General features: G+C 40.3%; 1 protein-coding gene across 1 annotated transcript in view; it reads left to right on the top strand.

Moving 5' to 3' along the window:
* Window positions 1-20650, top strand: part of C1H5orf34 (chromosome 1 C5orf34 homolog) — a 46609-nt gene that overhangs the window by 16063 nt on the left and 9896 nt on the right. Inside the window, exons 7-10 of the mRNA XM_075854905.1 lie at window positions 1165-1234; window positions 2696-2866; window positions 14686-14816; window positions 15799-15903. Of these exons, the coding sequence (XP_075711020.1) occupies window positions 1165-1234; window positions 2696-2866; window positions 14686-14816; window positions 15799-15903 (477 nt within the window). The remainder of the gene's footprint in view (window positions 1-1164; window positions 1235-2695; window positions 2867-14685; window positions 14817-15798; window positions 15904-20650) is intronic.

Raw genomic sequence — 20650 nt, 5'->3', positions numbered from 1 at the left:
ATGGAGTGATAGCCTTCCTTATTCAAAATCCCTTTTACCTTGTACAAATCTCCCACTTTACCAGCACCAAAGCAAACCCAGACCATCACATTACCTCCACCATGCTTGACAGATGGCGTCAGGCACTCTTCCAGCATCTTTTCAGTTGTTCTGCGTCTCACAAATGTTCTTCTGTGTGATCCAAACACCTCAAACTTCGACTCGTCTGTCCATAACACTTTTTTCCCATCTTTCTCTGTCCAATGTCTGTGTGCTTTTGCCCATATTAATCTTCTCCTTTTATTAGCCAGTCTCCGATATGGCTTTTTCTTTGCCACTCTGCCCTGAAGGCCAGCATCCCGGAGTCGCCTCTTCACTGTAGACGTTGACACTGGCGTTTTGTGGGTACTATTTAATGAAGCTGCCAGTTGAGGACCTGTGAGGCGTCTATTTCTCAAACTAGAGACTCTAATGTACTTGTCTTGTTGCTCAGTTGTGCAACGGGGCCTCCCACTTCTCTTTCTACTCTGGTTAGAGCCTGTGTGTGCTGTCCTCTGAAGGGAGTAGTACACACCGTTGTAGGAAATCTTCAGTTTCTTGGCAATTTCTCGCATGGAATAGCCTTCATTTCTAAGAACAAGAATAGATTGTCGAGTTTCACATGAAAGCTCTCTCTTTCTAGCCATTTTGAGGGTTTAATCGAACCCACAAATGTAATGCTCCAGATTCTCAACTAGCTCAAAGGAAGGTCAGTTTTATAGCTCCTCTAAACAGCAAAACTGTTTACAGCGGTGCTAACATAATTGCACAAGGGTTTTCAAGTGTTTTCTAATCATCCATTAGCCTTCTAACACAGTTAGCAAACACAATGTACCATTAGAACTGGAGTGATGGTTGCTGGAAATGGGCCTCTATACACCTATGTAGATATTGCATTAAAAACCAGACGTTTGCAGCTAGAATAGTCATTTAGCACGTTAACAATGTATAGAGTGTATTTCTGATTAATTTAATGTTATCTTCATTGAAAAAAACTGTGCTTTTCTTGCAAAAATAAGGAAATTTCTAAGTGACCCTAAACTTTTGAACGGTAGTGTGTGTGTGTATATGTGTATATGTATATATATATATATATATAATTTATTTATTTATTTATTTATTTTTTTAATTTTCCCTTCCCTCCAGGTTTCTGGAATTTTGCTGCAAGCACAAGCTTTCCATAAATCCACTTTCTCACACCTGTTGCTGGAAGACGGTATGTTTTTGACAGATTTAAAGGTTATTTCCATATGTATTTTATTAAAGAAGAATTTTCCTGCCACCATGCAAAATGCTCAGACGAAAAGGTTTATTTCTGAATATATTCGTTTCCGGAAGGTTATGGACATCAATGGGTAAATATGTGGGATGACTTCTCTGTCCTTATTGTGGCCGGACCAGGCTGTCAGGCAATTTCATTTTAACAATCCAACTTTTTTTGATATTCAAGTTTATCTAACGGATATTGGATATCTACATAAAGCCACTTTCATACGGCAGTATTTTACATCAGTACTTGTAAGCTAAAACCAGGAGGGCGTCCAAAACATGGAAGAGGTGCAAATCTTTCTATTATTCTCTGTTCCACTACTGGTTTTGTCTTCAAAATACTGATACAATAAGGCACACGTTTTTTTGACGCAGAAACCGCATCGGCAAACCCACCAAAAAAACGTCTGAAAGCGCCTCCCATTGATTTCAATGGGAGGCGGAGGCTGTTTTTTACCGCGAGCGCTCAAACCGACTTGCGGAAAAAAGTTTTAAAAAAAAAAACAAACACATGACCTGCGCAAATATAAGATTTTATTCAAAATCCTGGTATAGTACCTGCATTTTTTTTTTTTTTTTTGTGTAGACTTTAGCAGATTGCAAATCCTGTGATCCAAAGATTCCTCTTTGCGACACGTAGTTTATTCTGAAAAAACGTCCTAAAAAAAATTGCAGGACTCATTTACACAAAAAAAAAATGGAAAAACCAGTTAATTTTTTATTTGTTTTTTTATTAATATTAGTAAAAACTTTAAGTTAAACAAAAAACCCTTTTATAATTTTCCCCTTTGAGTAATGAGGAAGAAAAAATTTGGACAAATTATTTTTTTTTCTTTGTGAAAGTGGATCACAAAATAAACTATAAAAATGTTGGTTTTGCACTAATCGTATTGACCTGCAGAATATAGTTTAACACGTCGTTTTTACCGCACAGTGAATGGCGTAAAAAATATTTTTTAAGAAATCAATGGTTGAATCGTTTGTTTATTGTATTTTTTTTCCATTCCATCCCACAAAGAAAATATTTGTAGTTTCCCATTACTTTATATGGTATATTAAATGGGCCCGTGAAGAACTACAACTCTTCACGGAAAAAAAAAAAAACAGGCCCCCATACGGCTATGTCAATGGAAAAATTAATTGTTAGGCTTTGGAAGGTGGGGAGGAAATAACGAAAAATGATTGGTGGCAAAGGGTTAATATTAATAGTCCTTCTTTGCCATTTCTAGCTGGTCACTCTAGGAGCTATTGGCGGCATATAATATAGTGTAGGAATATCTCTTCAGCTATGTCCTCCATATGTTCCCATGCCAGTTTTCTCCATCCACCATGCATACCTCTCAGAGATAAATGGATGTGACTGGGGACTGTCCAGACACGTTCTCTTATTGTATACTTCTTATTCTAGGGACTTGGGTCTGACTCCAGAGCTGTATTTCCTGCGCTGCTCGAGCAATCCTTCATCCCAAGCCAAGGAAGATTTGCAGTGTACTCTAATAATATGGTGTTGGCCCGCTATTTGGATGGTGTGCTTCTATCCATGATATGGAACTTCGCCAACTTTAATAAAAATGAAGAGGTAATTCTAATAAAATATTTCTCCATCCATTGAGAATATTGCCTCTCCTGATAATACTGCTGTACATCATGACTGATAATGACTTTATAATAAGGGTAGGTTAAACTTTGATGGGAATATTTTTATATTTATATTTTAATATGCTAGAAAAAAGGGCCGGACTAAGTGGTTGTTTGGACTGTCAGATTACAGGATTAAAATTTTATCGTCCTTGTAAATAAACTCTATTCCTAATAAGATGCTGGGGATTCATGTAGTTACTACTTACGTTCTTTCATGTATTTTTCTATCTTGTAAATCACGATTGTAAAAAAAAAAATAATAATAGTAATTCACAAATGTAAAGGTAAAGAAATGGATGCATGAGATCCTTAACCCCTTCCCACATCTTGACATAACTGCATGTGAAGGTGAGCAGTAACTTGGCGCACCTTGACGTGCAGTTATGTCTAGTCTTTGAGAGTTAACCGTCACGCGGCGATACACAGCGGCGGTTAACTGTGCAGAATGTCTGCCATGCATTTCCTGTTGCCGATAAGCGGCCCAACACCGATGAATTTGGCAATTAACCCCTTAGATGCGGCGGTCGACTGCGATCGCCGCATTTAAGGCGTTTAGAGCAGATCGGCAGCCCCCACATAAAACTGCGGGGACTGCTGATGGTTGGCCAGATAATGGCCTCTGGGCTGCCACGTACGGAAGCCTATGTGGACCAGCCTCCGGCTGTTCCTCAGACTTCCTGTCAGTGACTGTCACGGCACAATGACAGTTAGAATACATTACACTAAGTAGGTAGAGTGATGTATTCTAGCAGCGGTCATAGCTACAAACCTTCATGTCCCCTAGTGGGACAAGTAATAAAAAGATAATACATTTTATTTATTTTTTTTAAAGTTATAAGTTAAAAGGACAAAAAATGCTTTTTTTTCCCTTTAAGAAGCCTTTTATTAGGAAAAAATTAACCCGTTAAAAAAAGTACACATATTTGGCATCACCGCGTTCGTAACGACCCAAACTATAAAACGACCATTATTTTTCCCAACATATGTCTCATGGGACTATAAAATATGTGGGCTAAGTCACCAGCAAGTGCGGATTATTGGACTCCCCAGTAACAATAGAAACTCCAATCAATGTTAAGTAGAACACAAGAGAAAGCAGGAGTCAAAAACTATTGAAAAAAATATATAAATTGCCAAAGGCATAGAAAAATACAAATTTTATTGGACAATACAAATAACATGATTAAAAATAGACTACAAATCGGAAGAACTGTATATCTCCAATGGTATAGGAGGGGAACTAGGGTCACAGTAGTTGAACAAATAACAGTACAAAAAACAACTTCTATCAGTCACTTTAGGTAGTTACAATGTAGTTAATGCAAAAAGAACGAAAGTTGTCTCCAGACATATACAGTGTTACTACATATCATCAAAAACGATACTTCTAATAACAGGTAGTGAGAAAGGAACACAGTGGTAACCAGAGAAAATCTCCATATAGTCACACCTGTTATCTAAATAGACATAGGGTATATAGACTGAGCCTGTCTTGAGCACAAGCAGAAAATAAGTGTATCGATAGATATGTAGATAGTGTTACAGGTATTAAGTTTGCAGTAAAACCAGCACTAGTACTAACCCATCTAGTTCCACGGATGTAGTAACTCCCAGGTGTGGAGAGACCCCAACGCGCGTTTCGCGTGGATGGCTTTTTCAAGGGGTGTTCTTAATCATTTAGATTACACCTCTTATGTACGATAGGTCGCGGAGTCAGCTGATCGCATCAGCCAATGAAAATGGATTCGGCCGTGCGTGTCAAAAACAAGTATCGCGAGACTCCTGCATCTGAGCCGTCAAGACCCGACCACGCATGCGCGGCTCCGGAAACCGCGCACGCTCAGACGCGTACAATCGACAGTCCAGGCAAGGTCCAGCGATGACAGGGTCGACACACAGGGTTGAAAACAAGCTAAGGTAGGGAAAGGGAGGCTAAATTCATCACTAAAGAGATACCTGTACCCAAATAGGTGCTAATTACGTTATAAACAAATAGTAAGGATATCGCAGCGACTCAAATACCAGCCGTAATCTACCATATAGATATTTAGACACATCATTCATATATCATCGAAATAAATACAGTAAATAGACAAATCCAAACTACAATGAACAATGATATAGTCGGTTCAAAGAGACCCAAGTGCTCAAACATAAAAAATTAATACAATTACAAGTGTTGTATAAACCTATAATAAACTCATAATACATGAGCTACAAAATATTAGTGATGATGAGTATTAATAAATGGGACAATATAAAAGTGAAAAAGGAGAACAATAAGGAATAAATAAAATAAAAGATAAGAAATAAACGAAACACATAATCATGGTATCAAACACAAATAACAGTAGTAGGATGCTACCAATTAGAGAAATAGCAGCAATTAATGAGATACCAAAAATAGAAAATAAAAATAATAAATATAAATATAAAATAAATAAAAAAATAAATTTTTATTTTTTATATTTATTATTTTTTATTTTCTATTTTTGGTATCTCATTAATTGCTGCTATTTCTCTAATTGGTAGCATCCTACTACTGTTATTTGTGTTTGATACCATGATTATGTGTTTCGTTTATTTCTTATCTTTCATTTTATTTATTCCTTATTGTTCTCCTTTTTCACTTTTATATTGTCCCATTTATTAATACTTATCATCACTAATATTTTGTAGCTCATGTATTATGAGTTTATTATAGGTTTATACAACACTTGTAATTGTATTAATTTTTTATGTTTGAGCACTTGGGTCTCTTTGAACCGACTATATCATTGTTCATTGTAGTTTGGATTTGTCTATTTACTGTATTTATTTCGATGATATATGAATGATGTGTCTAAATATCTATATGGTAGATTACGGCTGGTATTTAAGTCGCTGCGATATCCTTACTATTTGTTTATAACGTAATTAGCACCTATTTGGGTACAGGTATCTCTTTAGTGATGAATTTAGCCTCCCTTTCCCTACCTTAGCTTGTTTTCAACCCTGTGTGTCGACCCTGTCATCGCTGGACCTTGCCTGGACTGTCGATTGTACGCGTCTGCGCGTGCGCGGTTTCCGGAGCCGCGCATGCGTGGTCGGGTCTTGACGGCTCAGATGCAGGAGTCTCGCGATACTTGTTTTTGACACGCACGGCCGAATCCATTTTCATTGGCTGATGCGATCAGCTGACTCCGCGACCTATCGTACATAAGAGGTGTAATCTAAATGATTAAGAACACCCCTTGAAAAAGCCATCCACGCGAAACGCGCGTTGGGGTCTCTCCACACCTGGGAGTTACTACATCCGTGGAACTAGATGGGTTAGTACTAGTGCTGGTTTTACTGCAAACTTAATACCTGTAACACTATCTACATATCTATCGATACACTTATTTTCTGCTTGTGCTCAAGACAGGCTCAGTCTATATACCCTATGTCTATTTAGATAACAGGTGTGACTATATGGAGATTTTCTCTGGTTACCACTGTGTTCCTTTCTCACTACCTGTTATTAGAAGTATCGTTTTTGATGATATGTAGTAACACTGTATATGTCTGGAGACAACTTTCGTTCTTTTTGCATTAACTACATTGTAACTACCTAAAGTGACTGATAGAAGTTGTTTTTTGTACTGTTATTTGTTCAACTACTGTGACCCTAGTTCCCCTCCTATACCATTGGAGATGTACAGTTCTTCCGATTTGTAGTCTATTTTTAATTGTTATTTGTATTGTCCAATAAAATTTGTATTTTTTTATGCCTTTGGCAATTTATATATTTTTTTCAATAGTTTTTGACTCCTGCTTTCTCTTGTGTTCTACTTAACATTATTTTTCCCGCACGGTGAACACAGCAAAAACAATAAGTAAAAAAACAATGCCAGAATCACTTTTTTGGTCATCCCAAAATATAGACTAAAAAGTCGCATGTACCCCAAAATAGTACCAATGAAAACGACAACCTGTCCCGCAAAAATAAGCCCTTACACCGCTTTTTTTGACTGAAAAATAAAAAAGTTATGGCTCTCGGGATATGGTGACACAAAAAATAAATTATTTTATTGCACAAACGCTGCCAAACATAATAAACTATATACATATGGTATTGTCGTAATTGTATCGACCCGCAGAATAAAGTAATATTGTCATAGCCCAGGGTGAAAAAAAAAAAAAGAATAAAAAGCATTGTCAGAATTAATGGTTTTTGTTCACGTGGCTTGTCAAAAAATGGAATAAAAAGTGCTCAAAAAATCGCATGTACCCCAAAATTGTACCAATGAAAACTACAAATAAGCCCTCACACAGCTCTGGTGGAGAAAAAATGTAAGTTCTGGCTCTCCACATTTTGTGTCGCCGTATTCTATGTTCCAAAACTGGATAAGATTGGGCACCATTTATCAGTGTGACACCGGCCACACATCTATGAATTATTATTTATTTACCCCATTATTCTACCCTCTTATAATGCCCTGATGTACTCCGCACAGCTTACATATGCCCCCACATTATAAACTGAAATACCAGTAAAAACTCTAAACAGAACAACCACCAAGCAAAATCTGCGCTCCAAAAGGCGCTCCCTCCCTTCTCAGCCAGGCAGCGTGCCCAAACAGCAGTTTACATCCACATATATGGCATCGCCATACCCGGGAGAACCCACTTAACATTTTATGAGGTATATGTCTACATTAGTATTGCAATGTATTGTACCAGCGATCGCTGGTTCAAAACCCCTAGGGGGACTAATAAAATGAGTAAAACATATAATAATAATAAAAAATTTAATATTTGGTTAATTTTTTTCACTAACAACTTTAAGTCCAAAAACCAACCCTTTCCCCGTTTCTTTTTTTCTCTCTAAAGTAATGTAAAAAATAAAAAAAATACACCGATTTTGGTATCGCTGCGTCTGTAAAAGTCCGAACTATTACAATATACCATTATTTAACTCGCACCGTGAACGCAGTAAAAAATTATCTATTTAAAACGCCAAAATCACTGTTTTTTTTGGTCACCTTAGCTCTAATTTTTTTTTTTTTATAGACTATTCAAAAAGTTGTATGTACCTTCAAACGGTGGAACATTTCACACTTGATCATGCCCAGGATGACACGTCCCCATTGGTTCGGTGGGAAGCCCTTAAATGCGTTCTCAGGGGAGTCCTCATAAAACACGGGGCGCGCCTTAAAAGAGAAAGGGCCCACTCCCTTAAAATTGCTCTCCAAAAAATTAGCGCTCTTGAACTGGCTCACAAGCGTGCGCTGTCTCTTCCGATTTTAAGGGAGTTACAGGTTGCCCGACAGGACGCTAGACAGCTGTTGGACTCTGCCCAGCAGCGCGCTCTCCAAGTCTGTCGCAGTAAATTCTACGAGTTTGGCAATAAGAGCGGACGTATGTTGGCCAGAGCTTTAAAAAATAGAATCGCCCAGTCACACATCCCAAATACTAAGGCTCCTTCTGGCCAAGTTGTTCACTCGACCCCAGAGATAGCGGAGTGCTTCCATAGCTTTTTCTCTGATCTTTACAACCTTGACCCTCCCACCCGCCGGACCGGGATTCTTTCCCATCTCCCTTCACACAGTTGTCGGGGGAGATAGCTGAGGAACTTGATATGGATTTCACTTCCTCGGAGCTCCTCAGGGTTATAACCGAGCTTCCTGGGGGAAAGAGTCCTGGCCCGGATGGCTACACTGCCAAGTTTTACAAGGTGTTGGCGGACCGGTTGCTACCGCTTTTGTTGTTAGCTTTTAACTCTATTTCCCCGGAGGTCCTGTTTCCTCCTAGCTCCACCTTGGCTCATGTCGTGGTTATCCCTAAGCCGGGTAAGGACCCTCAACTATGCTCCAGTTATCGTCCCATCTCCTTGCTCAATGTAGACCTAAAAATTTACGCTAAATTGCTCGCCAATAGATTGAATAAATACCTGCCTGACCTAATCCACCCAGACCAGGTGGGGTTTGTGCCTGGTCGGGAGGCCCGTGACAACACCCTTAAAACTTTCGATATCATTCACCACGCCCAGACTAACCGAATCCCGCTCATGATCCTGTCCCTAGATGCTGAAAAGGCGTTTGACAGAATATCGTGGCCTGCCCTTTACCAAACCCTTCGGCATGTGGGAATAGGACCCTCTCTTTTGGCAAAAATTATGGCATTGTATCGCACGCCTTCGGCCCAAATAAAAATAAATGGCTCCCTCTCGGCACCTTTCCCTATCTACAATGGCACACGACAGGGCTGTCCCCTATCCCCCCTGTTGTATGTCCTGGTTATGGAACACCTCATGGCCTCCATTCGGAGCAACACGGATATTAAGGGTATTAATATTGGAGGGAAGGAATACAAGTGCTCAGCATTTGCTGATGACCTATTGGTCTATCTAACAGACCCTCATGTCTCTCTGCCTTCACTGATGTCCGAGTTGTCTCGTTTTGGAACATGGTCTAATTTCAAAATCAATTTCTCCAAGTCAGAGGCGTTAAATGTTTCTCTCCCAGGGCCGTTAGTATCGCTTCTCCAAAGTAATTTCCCCTTTTCATGGCCCTCCAGAGGTATTACATATTTGGGTGCCCGTATAAGCGGGGATCTTACACAATTGTTTGCAAATAATTTTATCCCCCTACTGGCCAAGTTTCGCACTGATCTTAATTCCTGGCATAAGACTGAGTTTTCCTGGTTTGGTCGTATCAATATTATTAAGATGTCTCTCCTCCCCCGCTTACTTTATCTCCTGCAGACGATCCCCATCTCTATCCCATCCTCCTATTGGTTGCGGCTTCAGAGATGCTTCGGCTCCTTCATTTGGCCAACTGGTCGTTCACGTTTGAGCCGGGCTCTGCTGACTCGTTCCAGGGGTACGGGTGGGGTTGGTCTGCCGGATTGTCGGCTCTACTATCTGGCGGCAACTCACGCACGGGTTTTAGATTTTTTTCATAACCGTGAATCAAAATTATGGGTCCGTTTGGCTCAACAACTATGTCCCAGTACCCTATCATCCCTGCCGTGGATCCTGCCCGGGAATAGACCGACTCAAGCCTCCTTTGTTGTTTACCATACCCTCATGGCGTTGAGGTCCCTAGGGCCTGGAAGTACGCTTGTAGACCCTCTGGGTCCTTTAACTCCTATCACAGATAATCCAGACTTTCCTGCTGGTAAAGCTGGTCGCTCCTTCCTAGGCAGGTCGTCCACCGGCCCCATGTATTTTGCCCAGGTCCTATCCGCTTCCTCTCTTCTCCCTCTAACCTCCATCTACCCCGATGCCGTGCCCCTAACTCGCCATATATATGAGTATGCCCAGTTAAAACATATTTTTATGGAACAGTTAACCAGCGCGCACATCTTCACAGGGGGTTGACGGACTTTGAGCGCCTATGTGTCTCCTCCCAGCCACCTACCCATACCATATCCACAATATATAAATTACTCCTTTCACAGCGTTCCCAACAACTCCCCTCCTTCTGTGGGGCCTGGGAGAGAGAATTACATACTACATTTACTGACGCACAATGGAAGAGGTGTTTCTCCCTCTCACAAAAAGCCTCTAGAGCCATTAGGGCCCAGGAAACTAGCTACAAAATTGTCTCTAGATGGTATAGGGTCCCGGCTGCGCTTCATAAATGGTATCCGTCTGTGCCTGACAAATGTTGGCGCTGTGGTGCTGCGGGAGGCTCCATGTCACATGTCTGGTGGAGTTCTCTTGTTGAGGAGTTTTTGGGATGCGGTACTTAAATTGATATTGGAGGTTACTGGAGTCTCTGTCCCCAACTCCCCGGAAGCAGCTCTTTTATTCATGTTCCCGATGCCAATACAAGTTTATAAAAGCTCCCTAACTAGACATCTCCTTCAGGCGGCAAAATCAGTGATCCCGCGCAGGTGGAAAACGGCCATACCCCCAACATTAGATGAGTGGTTTCGGGAAGTTGCCTTGATACAGCGAATGGAACACTTGGTGGCTCACTCCCCGGCAGCTGTGGTAAAATACACGTCTACATGGTCTCCCTGGATAGTGTTTCTTTCTTCTCCTTCCTACCTCACGGCTGTCACCTGAGTCGGCCTATGCCCCTGTGAAATGTACTATGGCTTTTGCTCGTTGCTGATTTTCATTCATAATACGCCGGAACTGGAGTCCAGGATCCCCTTGTCCTCTCCTATCCCTCCCTCTCTTGGGGCCTTTCTCTATACTTTCTCTTCCCCTGTCTAGGGTAATGTGCCTCTTCTTCTCTGTTTGAATTAAGTGGTCTTGCTGTACCTCCTGTTGTTATGCCTCAAGGATTACTCATGCTACTGTTGGACACCGACCATTCTTTTGCATGTTGAGATGTGATGCACATTATTGATTTTCCCTTTGGTGTTTTGTTTGTTTTTGCTTTGGTCCACTGACCTTGTTTGTTTTTTATTTAAGGTGTGGAGGTCTCCCCTCCACTATGTTTTGTAACTTTTGTGTTCTGAAACTTAATAAAAATTTTGAATAAGAAAAAAAGAAAAGTTGTATGTACCAAAAAATGGTACCAATAAAAACTACAGTTCGCCCCGCAAAAAATAAGCCCTCACAGCGCTTAATCGACCAAAAAATAATAAAAGTTATGCCTCTCGGAATGTGGTGACAAAAAACAATTTTTTAAAAAAAAATCCTTCATAAAAGTAGTAAAATAGATAAAAAAAGATATATATAAATTTGGTATCACCGTAATTTTATTGAGTCGCAGAAAAAAATTCAAGTGTAGCTAAACGTTTGACAAACGTCTGGCATGTCAGAAGTTTGGATTGGTGGTGGTCCGAGCACTGAGACCCCCACCAATCGCTAGAACAAAGCAGCTGAAGAGCTCGTGTGAGCGCTCAGCCGCTATAAGTCTGTTTGGCTTTTTCCCGAAATTAATGTATCGTTTACGGACTCAATAGAAACTCTATGAGACCGTACTCCAGCTTTTTCCAGAAAGCCGATGTATCGAACAGACACGAGGTGGCTGAGTGCTCACACGAGCGCTTCAGCTGCTTCATTCTAGTGATTAGTGACCCCCAGTGGTCCGACCCCCACCAATCCAAACTTCCGACATGTCACTATGACAGGTCAGAAGTTTGTCAAACGTTTAGCTACACTTTAAGTTAGTTGTTTTTACTGCACGGTGAAAGCCGTAAAAACAAAACCCAAACACAAAGGAGGAATCGCAGTTTTTTCCAATTTCTGCCTGCAAAGAATTGTATTTTCAGTTTCCCAGTACATTAAATGGTGTCAATAGAAACAACAACTCCTCCCGCAAGAAATTAGCACTCGCACCACTCTATTGACCGAAAAAGAAAAAAAAGTTATGGCGATTGGAAAGCGGGGAAGGGAAAAAGAAAAAGCAAAAAATGGATTAGTCCGGAAAGGGTTGATTAAATAAAAAAAAACATTTATGACCACATGTTTGGTATAGCCATACTCGGGAGAAATTGCTTTACAGATGTTGGGGTGCTTATTTCCACCTTTTTATCCTTTATGAAAATAAAAAAAATTCAACATTTTAGTGGAAATAATGTTGATTTTCAGTTTCACTGCCTAATTCTAATAAATTCTGCAGAAGACCTGTGGGGTCAAAATGCTCACTATACCCCTAGAAAAATTTCTTAAGGGGTGTCTCCAAAATGGGGTCACTTTTGGGGTGTTTCCACTGTTTTGGTCCCTTTTGGGTGTTGCAAATGCGACAGGGCACTGAAAACTATTCCAGAAAAATCAGTGCTCCAAAATCAAATGATGCTCCTTCTATTCTGAGCCCTGCCGTAGGTCCAAACATCAGTTTATTACCATGTATTGGGTATTTCTGTAATCGGGAGAAATTTCCTTACAAATGTTGAGGCGCTTTTTATTCTTTATTTCTTGTAAAAATGTAAAAAGGTCCAAGTTTTTTCAGAAAATAATTAATTTTCGTCTTCACAGACTAATTCAAATACATTTTAGCAAAAAAACTGTGGGGTCAAAATGCTAACTATAATCCTAGATAAATTCCTTGAGGGGTGTCGTTTCCAAAATGGGGTCACTTTTTTTTTTTTCTTTTACTGTTTTGGCACCACAAGACCTCTTCAAACCTGACATGGTGTCTAAAATATGTTCCCCAAAAAAAAGGCCTAAAATCCACTAGGTGCCTCCTTTGAGGCCGGTGCTTCAGTCCATTAGGACACTAGGGCCACATGTGGGATATTTCTAAAAACTGCAGAATCTGGGCAATAAAATATTGATTGTGTTTCTCGGTTAAAACCTCCTGTGTTGCAGAAAAAACTGTACAAATACATTTTGGCAAAAAAAATACATTTGTAAATTTCACCCCTACTTTGCTTTAATTCCTGAGAAACGCCTATGAGGTTAAAACACTTTCAGAATGCTGTTTTGGGTACTTTGAGGGGGGGGGGGGGGGTCCAGTTTTCACAATGGGGTGATTTTATGGGGACTTTCTAATATATAAGCCCCTTCTGAACTGGTCCCTGAAAAAATAGCCTTTTAAAATGTTTTGGAAAATATGAGAAATTGCTGCTATAGTTTTAAATGTTGTAACGTCCTACAAAAGTAAAATGTTCAAAAAATTATGCAAACATAAAGTAGACATATGAAATAGTAACTATTTTGTATAATATTACTTACTGTCTTACAAGCAAATACATTTAAATTTAGAAAGCAAATTTTCTCAAAATTAATGTTGAATTTATCGACCCAAATTTTTTTCCTAACCTAGTATAATATGTCACGAGAAAACCATCTCAGAATCACTCGGATAGGTGAAAGCATTCCCACGTTATTACCACATAAAGGGACACACGTTAGATTTGAAAAAATCTGCTTCGTCCTCGAGGCCAAAACCGGCTCAGTCCTGAAGGGGTTTACTAGTAAGCCTGTAAGAAGATTTAAAATCGCTTACCAATATAGCTGTATTTTATTTTTTGCCCCAAAACAGCAGTCACGTGTTCCTGAACCTCTGTTTTCACCTACATGATGACGCGCTGACACAGCTCCACGTAACTGCCGCGGTGTCGGTGCCTCATCAAACATGTGATCAAAAGGTGCTCGCTCTGGGACTGATCTCTTCCTATGCCAGCCCCTTTCAAACGGGGGAGTTGTGGGTGGCAAATAGGCTGCAGAGAGGGCAGTAATGCATGATTCACCAACAAACCGGAAGAGTGGGAGTGTTTCGGACGTGAGATTGGGGGTAGGTGACAGACAAAAAAATGGTACTATTTCTTTAGATCATGTTTTCACTTTAGTTAGGCATATTGTATGTGTTTGGGGAGTTATTTTGTTTGGTTGGGGCCGTCTTTAAATATATCCACACTTTCAGCCACTACCAAATCCTATAGGAGCATGTTCCATAACTTTGATTAAGCCGCTCTTCCCTTAACTGCTAAGTCGGTAAAAAGGATAACTTGTCGCTTTGGCTATTATAGGAACCATTTTCTTTTTTATAAAGAGATAACATATCTCCCCTCAGCCGTCTCATCTTAAGGGTAAATACAATTAGTGTTGACACTCTTTCTCTATAACTGAGATCTTCCATACCTCTTATTTGTTTGCCCTACGTTGAACTCTCTCCATTTCTCGGATCTACAAAGTGCTATGAAGTCCAACTTCTGCGTCATTTCTAAACAGGATAAACCGTAATGGCCCCGTACTGATCCCTGGGGTCCTCCACTTATAACATTAGTATATAAAATTTATTAGAAAGTTGTATAACGTTTCAATTATTTAGTGATTATGCTTTTTAGAACATGAATCCTTATTTAGTGTCTCCTCCCTGTTGTTAGTTTCCAGACAGCACAACTCTACAGAAATCTTCCAACGCTGTCAGACATGAGCAGTTCTGTTGGTGCTGTTTACGCTTTCCTAATGGATCATCAAAACTGGTAGAAATGGAGGATCCTGGAGAACATGCAAGGTGTGATTGACATGTTGTGCTGTTATGTGCTTTTCTTTCTTTTGGTCACCTCAGTGCAAGAGTAAAGGGGTAAACTCCAGCATTGTGCCTATATTATGAAACGATCCAACTTTCAAATATAACTTTAATACTAAATCTCCCATTCACTGCCGTGTTTTTTTCGTTATGGAGTGGGGACCACTAACACCAGCTGCAAATCGTGGCCCACTGTGTTGGACTTAATGTAATCACAGTGAGCAGTGATTGGCTGCCACGGTCATATGAAGTGACATCACGTCTTTATACCACAATGTAAACACCGACCACATTGGGACACAGAAATTGCTGCAGCATTTAAGGGAAATTGTCAGATATGAGGCCTCAAAACTGCTGACCGAGCCATGAGGAGGAGGGCATTGTAAACATTTTATCTCGGTCCCGCAAGTTACATGCAATGAAATCTGCGTTTGATTCCCCCCACACAGTGATCGCAAGTGCCACTCTCTGCTCTGTGGGACGTCTAGCAGCCAATCAGGAGACCAATAGAGCCGTCACTCAGATTAGAGAGGTGGAGCTGGCAGTGAGGAGAAGCCAGGGGCACTTGCACATCATGTGCCCACATCCGTGGCACTTGCGACTGGTGCCGGAGGAATTAAATATAAATTTCTCGACGGAGACCAAACTTATCGTTACAACATCCGTCCGTCCCCTCCCTTATATAGCGCTTTCATCAGTTATGAAGGCCTCAAAACTGCTGACATATTTTCTTTAAATGGGAGGAAATAATATGAGAAGTTTAAGTAGATTTGAAATTTGTAAACTTAATTGTCAATATTGAATTGATCTTTGTTGGATCCGTGCAAATATACTGTGCAGGTCCACAAAGAAGGACAATCTTCCGTACAAAAAAAGCAGCTTTAGATTCTGTCTAAAAATTTCAATCTTTTATATTTGTTTTAGTTTAGGATCTCATGCCTTCTGTAATGTGTCCCCCTCCCCGTAGCTATATCAGAACTGCAGTGGCCTGGTGCCGACGACTGGATGAGAAGTCCCTGGGAGAAATGCTGACACCAACTACTACAGCAGCTGACATGGTGAAGGGATTTAGGTGGGTTTGCTTTTTTTATTTTATTCTATCCTTCTTACCGGCTCCTTTAACCTCTTCACGCGCTGCGCTGCAACTGTAAGTCCTGCAGAGGGCTTGCTTCCCGCATCAGGACGTACAGTTGCGGAGTAGTTCCTGGCGCACACTGTCTTAATGGACAGTGTCCGGGAACCGGGTGGTCAGCTGTCCCCGACAGCTGGCACTCCAGTCTTGCCAGTCAGCGGACCATCGACGCTGATTTCGGCAATTAACCCCATAAATGCGGCGACAGATTGCGTTCGCCGCATTTAAGGGGTTTGAAGCACATCGGCAGCCCCCACGAAGTGATTGTGGGGGCTGCCGATGCTTGTCGTGGCAATCTGAGGTCAGACAATGACCTCCGGGTTGCCATGTACGGAAGCTTCGGAGGAGCAGCCTCTGGCCGGTCCTCCGAGGCTTCCTGTCGGTGTGCCTGTCACGTCACAATGACAGTTAGAACACATTACACTACGTGTGCAGTGTAACGTACTCTAGCAGTGATCAAAGCTGCAAGTCTAAATGTCCCCTAGTGGGACAAGTAAAAAAAAGTTATAAAAATGTTCTAAAAAAAGTGTAAAAATAAGTTGTATAAACAAAAAATATATTTTTAAGACTTTCATTATAGGAAAAAAATGAACACATTAAAAAAAGTACACATATCTAGTATCGCCGCGTTCGTAACGACCCAAACTATAAAACTATAAAACTATATGAACACCCCAAAAAAAATCAATAAAAAACGACACCAGAATCGCTATTTTTGGTCACCGCCCCTCCCAAAATAGAGAATAAAAAGTGATAAAGTCGCCTGTACTTGAAAATAGTACCGATAAAAACTACAACCCGTACCGCAAAAAACAAGCCCTTACACCGCTTTTTTGACTAAAAAAGAAAGTTATGGCTCTCAGAATATGGTGACACAGAAAATAAATTATTTTTATAAAAAAGTGATTATTGCGCAAACGCTGCAAAACATAAAAAAAGCCTATATACATATTGTATCGCCGTAATCGGACCGACCCGCAAAATAAAGTAAAATTGTCATTTATAGCATACGGTGAACGCTGCAAAAAATAAACTAAAAAACATTGTCAGAATTGTTTGTTTTTGGTCACCCGGCTTGCAAAAAAATTGAATAAAAAGTGATCCAAAAAATCGCATATACACCAAAATGGTACCAATGAAAACTACAGATTGTCCCGCAACAAATAAGCCCTCACACAGCTCCGGTGGAGAAAAAAAAAAAAAGTTCTGGCTCTCAGAATATGACGATGCAAAATGTGCAGTGTGTTCAAAAAGCAAATAAGATCGGGCGCCATTTATCAGTGCGACATCGGCCACACATCTATGCATTATTATTTATTTACCCCATTATTATGCCCTGATGTACTCCGCACAGATTACATATGCCACCACATCATAAACTGAAATACCAGCAAAACCCCAAACAGAACTACCACCAAGCTAAATCTGCGCACCAAAAACCAAATGCCACTCCCTCCCTTCTGAGCCCTACAGCGTGCCTAAACAGCAGTTTGCGCCCACATATATGACATCGCCATACCCGGGAGAACCCGCTTAACGTTATGAGGTATTTGTCTTCAGTGGCACAAACTGGGCACGACATATTATGCACTAAAATGGCATATCGGTGGAAAATTGCAATATTCACACCATCCGCTGTGCATTAACCACTTTGCGCACTGACTTAATAGCCCGTCCTGGTGTGGGGGGTGATGTATGGTAGCGGGCTCACGTGCTGAGCCTGCTCCATACGCTCCTGGTGTCAGCTGTGTATTACAGCTGACACCCGGGACTAACGGACAGCAACAGCGATCGTGCTGTTACAGAAACCTGTAAAAATAACCATATACTGCAATGCATTAGTATTGCAGCATATTGTACCAGCGATCCAATGATCGCTGGTTCAAGTCCCCTAAGGGGACTAATAAAATGTGTAGAAGAATTAGTTATTAGTAGTGAGACAGAAAAAAGTTTAAAGTTAAAAAACCTCCCTTTTCCCATTTTTCTTTTAAAGTAATGTAAAAAATAATCAAAATTGGATTCGCTACGTCCGTAAAAGGCCGAACTATTACAATATACCATTATTTAACTCGCACGGTGAACACCGTAAAAAACGTAAATAATTTAAACCACCAAAATCACTGGGTTTTTTTGGGGGGTTTTTTTTTAGCTCTCAAAAAAAAAAAAATGAAATACAACTTTTGGATCACTTTATATGTACCAAAAAATGGTACCAATAAAAACTACAACTCGTCCCGCAAAAAATAAGACCTCCCACTGATCAATCAACCGAAAAATAAAAAAGTTTCGGCTCTCAGAATGTGGTGAAACAAAACCATTTTTATTTTAACAATTAGATTTTTTTTTTTGTAAAATTAGTATAATTTAAAAAAAAAAACGATATCAATTTGGTATCACCGTAATTGTATTGAGCCGCAGAATAAAGTAAAGTTTTTGTTTTTAATGCACGGCGAAAACTGTAAAAACGAAAACCCCAAAAGTGGAATCGGATCTTTTTTCCCTAGATCAGCCCGCCAAGAATTTGTTTTCCGTTTCCCAGTACATTTTATGGCACTTTAAATGGTGTCAACTACAACTCCTCACGCAAGAAATAAGCCCTCACACCACTCTACTGACGGAAAAAGAAAAAAGTTATGGCTCTTGGAAGGCGGGGAGTGAAAAACGAAAATAAGAAAGCAAAAAAAAAATCAGTCCTGAAAGGGTTAATTCATTTCTAATGAAAAAAAATTATGACCACATGTGGGGTATTTCCATACACGGGAGAAATTGCTTTACAAAAATTGGTTGTGTTTTTTTTCTCCTTTATCCCTTGTGAAAGTGAGAAAATTCAACATTTTTGTGGAAAATAATCGCGGCCTAATTCTAAGGGTATGTTCACACGGCCTATTTACGGACGTAATTCGGGCGTTTTTGCCCCGAATTACGTCTGAAAATAGCGCCTCAATAGCGCTGACAAACATCTGCCCATTGAAAGCAATGGGCAGACGTTTGTCTGTTCACACGAGGCGTAATTTACGCGCCGCTGTCAAAAGACGGCGCGTAAATAGACGCCCGCGTCAAAGAAGTGACCTGTCACTTCTTTGGCCGTAATTGGAGCCGTTATTCATTGACTCCAATGAATAGCAGCGCTAATTACGCCCGTAATTGACGCGGCGTTCAAGCGCCTGCACATGCCGTTACGGCTGAAATTACGGGGATGTTTTCAGGCTGAAACATCGCCGTAATTTCAGCCGTTACGGACGCCCTCGTGTGAACATACCCTGATAAATTCTGCAAAAGACCCGTGGGGTCTAAATGCTCACTATACCCCTAGAAAAATTCCTTGAGGGGTGTTTCCAAAATGGGGTCACTTTGGGGGTTTCCACCGTTTTGGTCCCTCATGGGTGTTGCAAATGCGACATGGCACCAAAAACCAATCCAGCAAAATCTGTGCTCCGAAATCCAAATGGCGCTCCTTCCCTTCTTTGCCTTGCTGTGGGTCCAATCAGCAGTTTATTACCACATATGGGGTATTGCCGTAATCGGGAGACATTGCTTTACAAATATTGGGGTGCATTTTCTTCGTTATTCCTTGTAAATATTAAAAATTTCTATGTTTTTCAGAAAAACAGTAGATTTTTATTTTTACAGACTAATTCCAATATATTTAGTGAAAAACTTGTGTGGTCAAAATGCTAACTATACGCCTAGATAAATTCCTCGAGGGGTGTAGTTTCCATAATGGGGTCACTTTTGGGCTGTTTCCACTGTTTTGGCACACAAGGCCTCTTCAAACCGGACACGGTGCCTAAAATATATTTTAAAAAAAAGGAGGCCCAAAATCCTCTAGGTGCTCCTTTGCTTCTGAGGCCGGTGCTTCAGTCCATTAGCGCACTAGGGCCTCATGTGGGATATTTCTAAAATCTGCAGAATCTGGGCAATACATTTTTAGTTGCGTTTCTCGGGTAAAACCTGTTACAAAAAAAAATGTTTCAGAAATGAATTTCGGCAAAAAAAATAAAATTTGTAAATTTCACCTCTACTTTGCTTGAATTCCTGTGAAACGCCTAAAACACTTTGTGAATGCTGATTCAAATACCTTGAGGGGTGCAGTTTTCAAAAAGGGATTTTCTAATATATAACGCCCTCAAAGTCACTTCAGAACTGAACTGGTCCCTGAAAAAATATGAGAAATTGCTGCTAAAGTTCTAAGCCTTGTAACGGCCTAGAAAAATAAAAGAACGTTCAAAAAATGATGCAAACATATAGTAGACATATGGGAAATGTTAACTAGTAACTGTTTTGCGTGGTATTACTATCTGTTTTACAAGCAGATACGTTTAAATTTAGAAAAATTCTAATTTTTTTCTAAATTTTGGTGTTTTTCCGAAATTAATACTGAAATTATCGACCACATTTTTTCACTAACATAAAGTACAACATGTCACGAGAAAACAATCTCAGAATCACTTGGATAAGTAAAAGCATTCCAATGTTATTACCACATAAAGTAACACACATCCGATTTGAAAAAATCATATGTGTCCTGAAGGCCAAAACAGGCTGGGTCTTGAAGGGGTTAAATGAGGATCCAACAGAAGTCAGTGATTGCTAGTGGATGCATTAAGAACTGCCGATCTAGAGCTGGCAGCATGAGCAGATCTCTCCCCCGGTGTGTCACATTTCCCCTCCCATGACTCCTAGGCAT

This window comes from Rhinoderma darwinii, chromosome 1 (assembly GCF_050947455.1).
Source record: "Rhinoderma darwinii isolate aRhiDar2 chromosome 1, aRhiDar2.hap1, whole genome shotgun sequence".
Lineage (NCBI taxonomy): Eukaryota > Metazoa > Chordata > Amphibia > Anura > Rhinodermatidae > Rhinoderma > Rhinoderma darwinii.
Note: the sequence above shows the minus strand (reverse complement) of the source record. Positions and strands in the feature narration are given on the sequence as shown.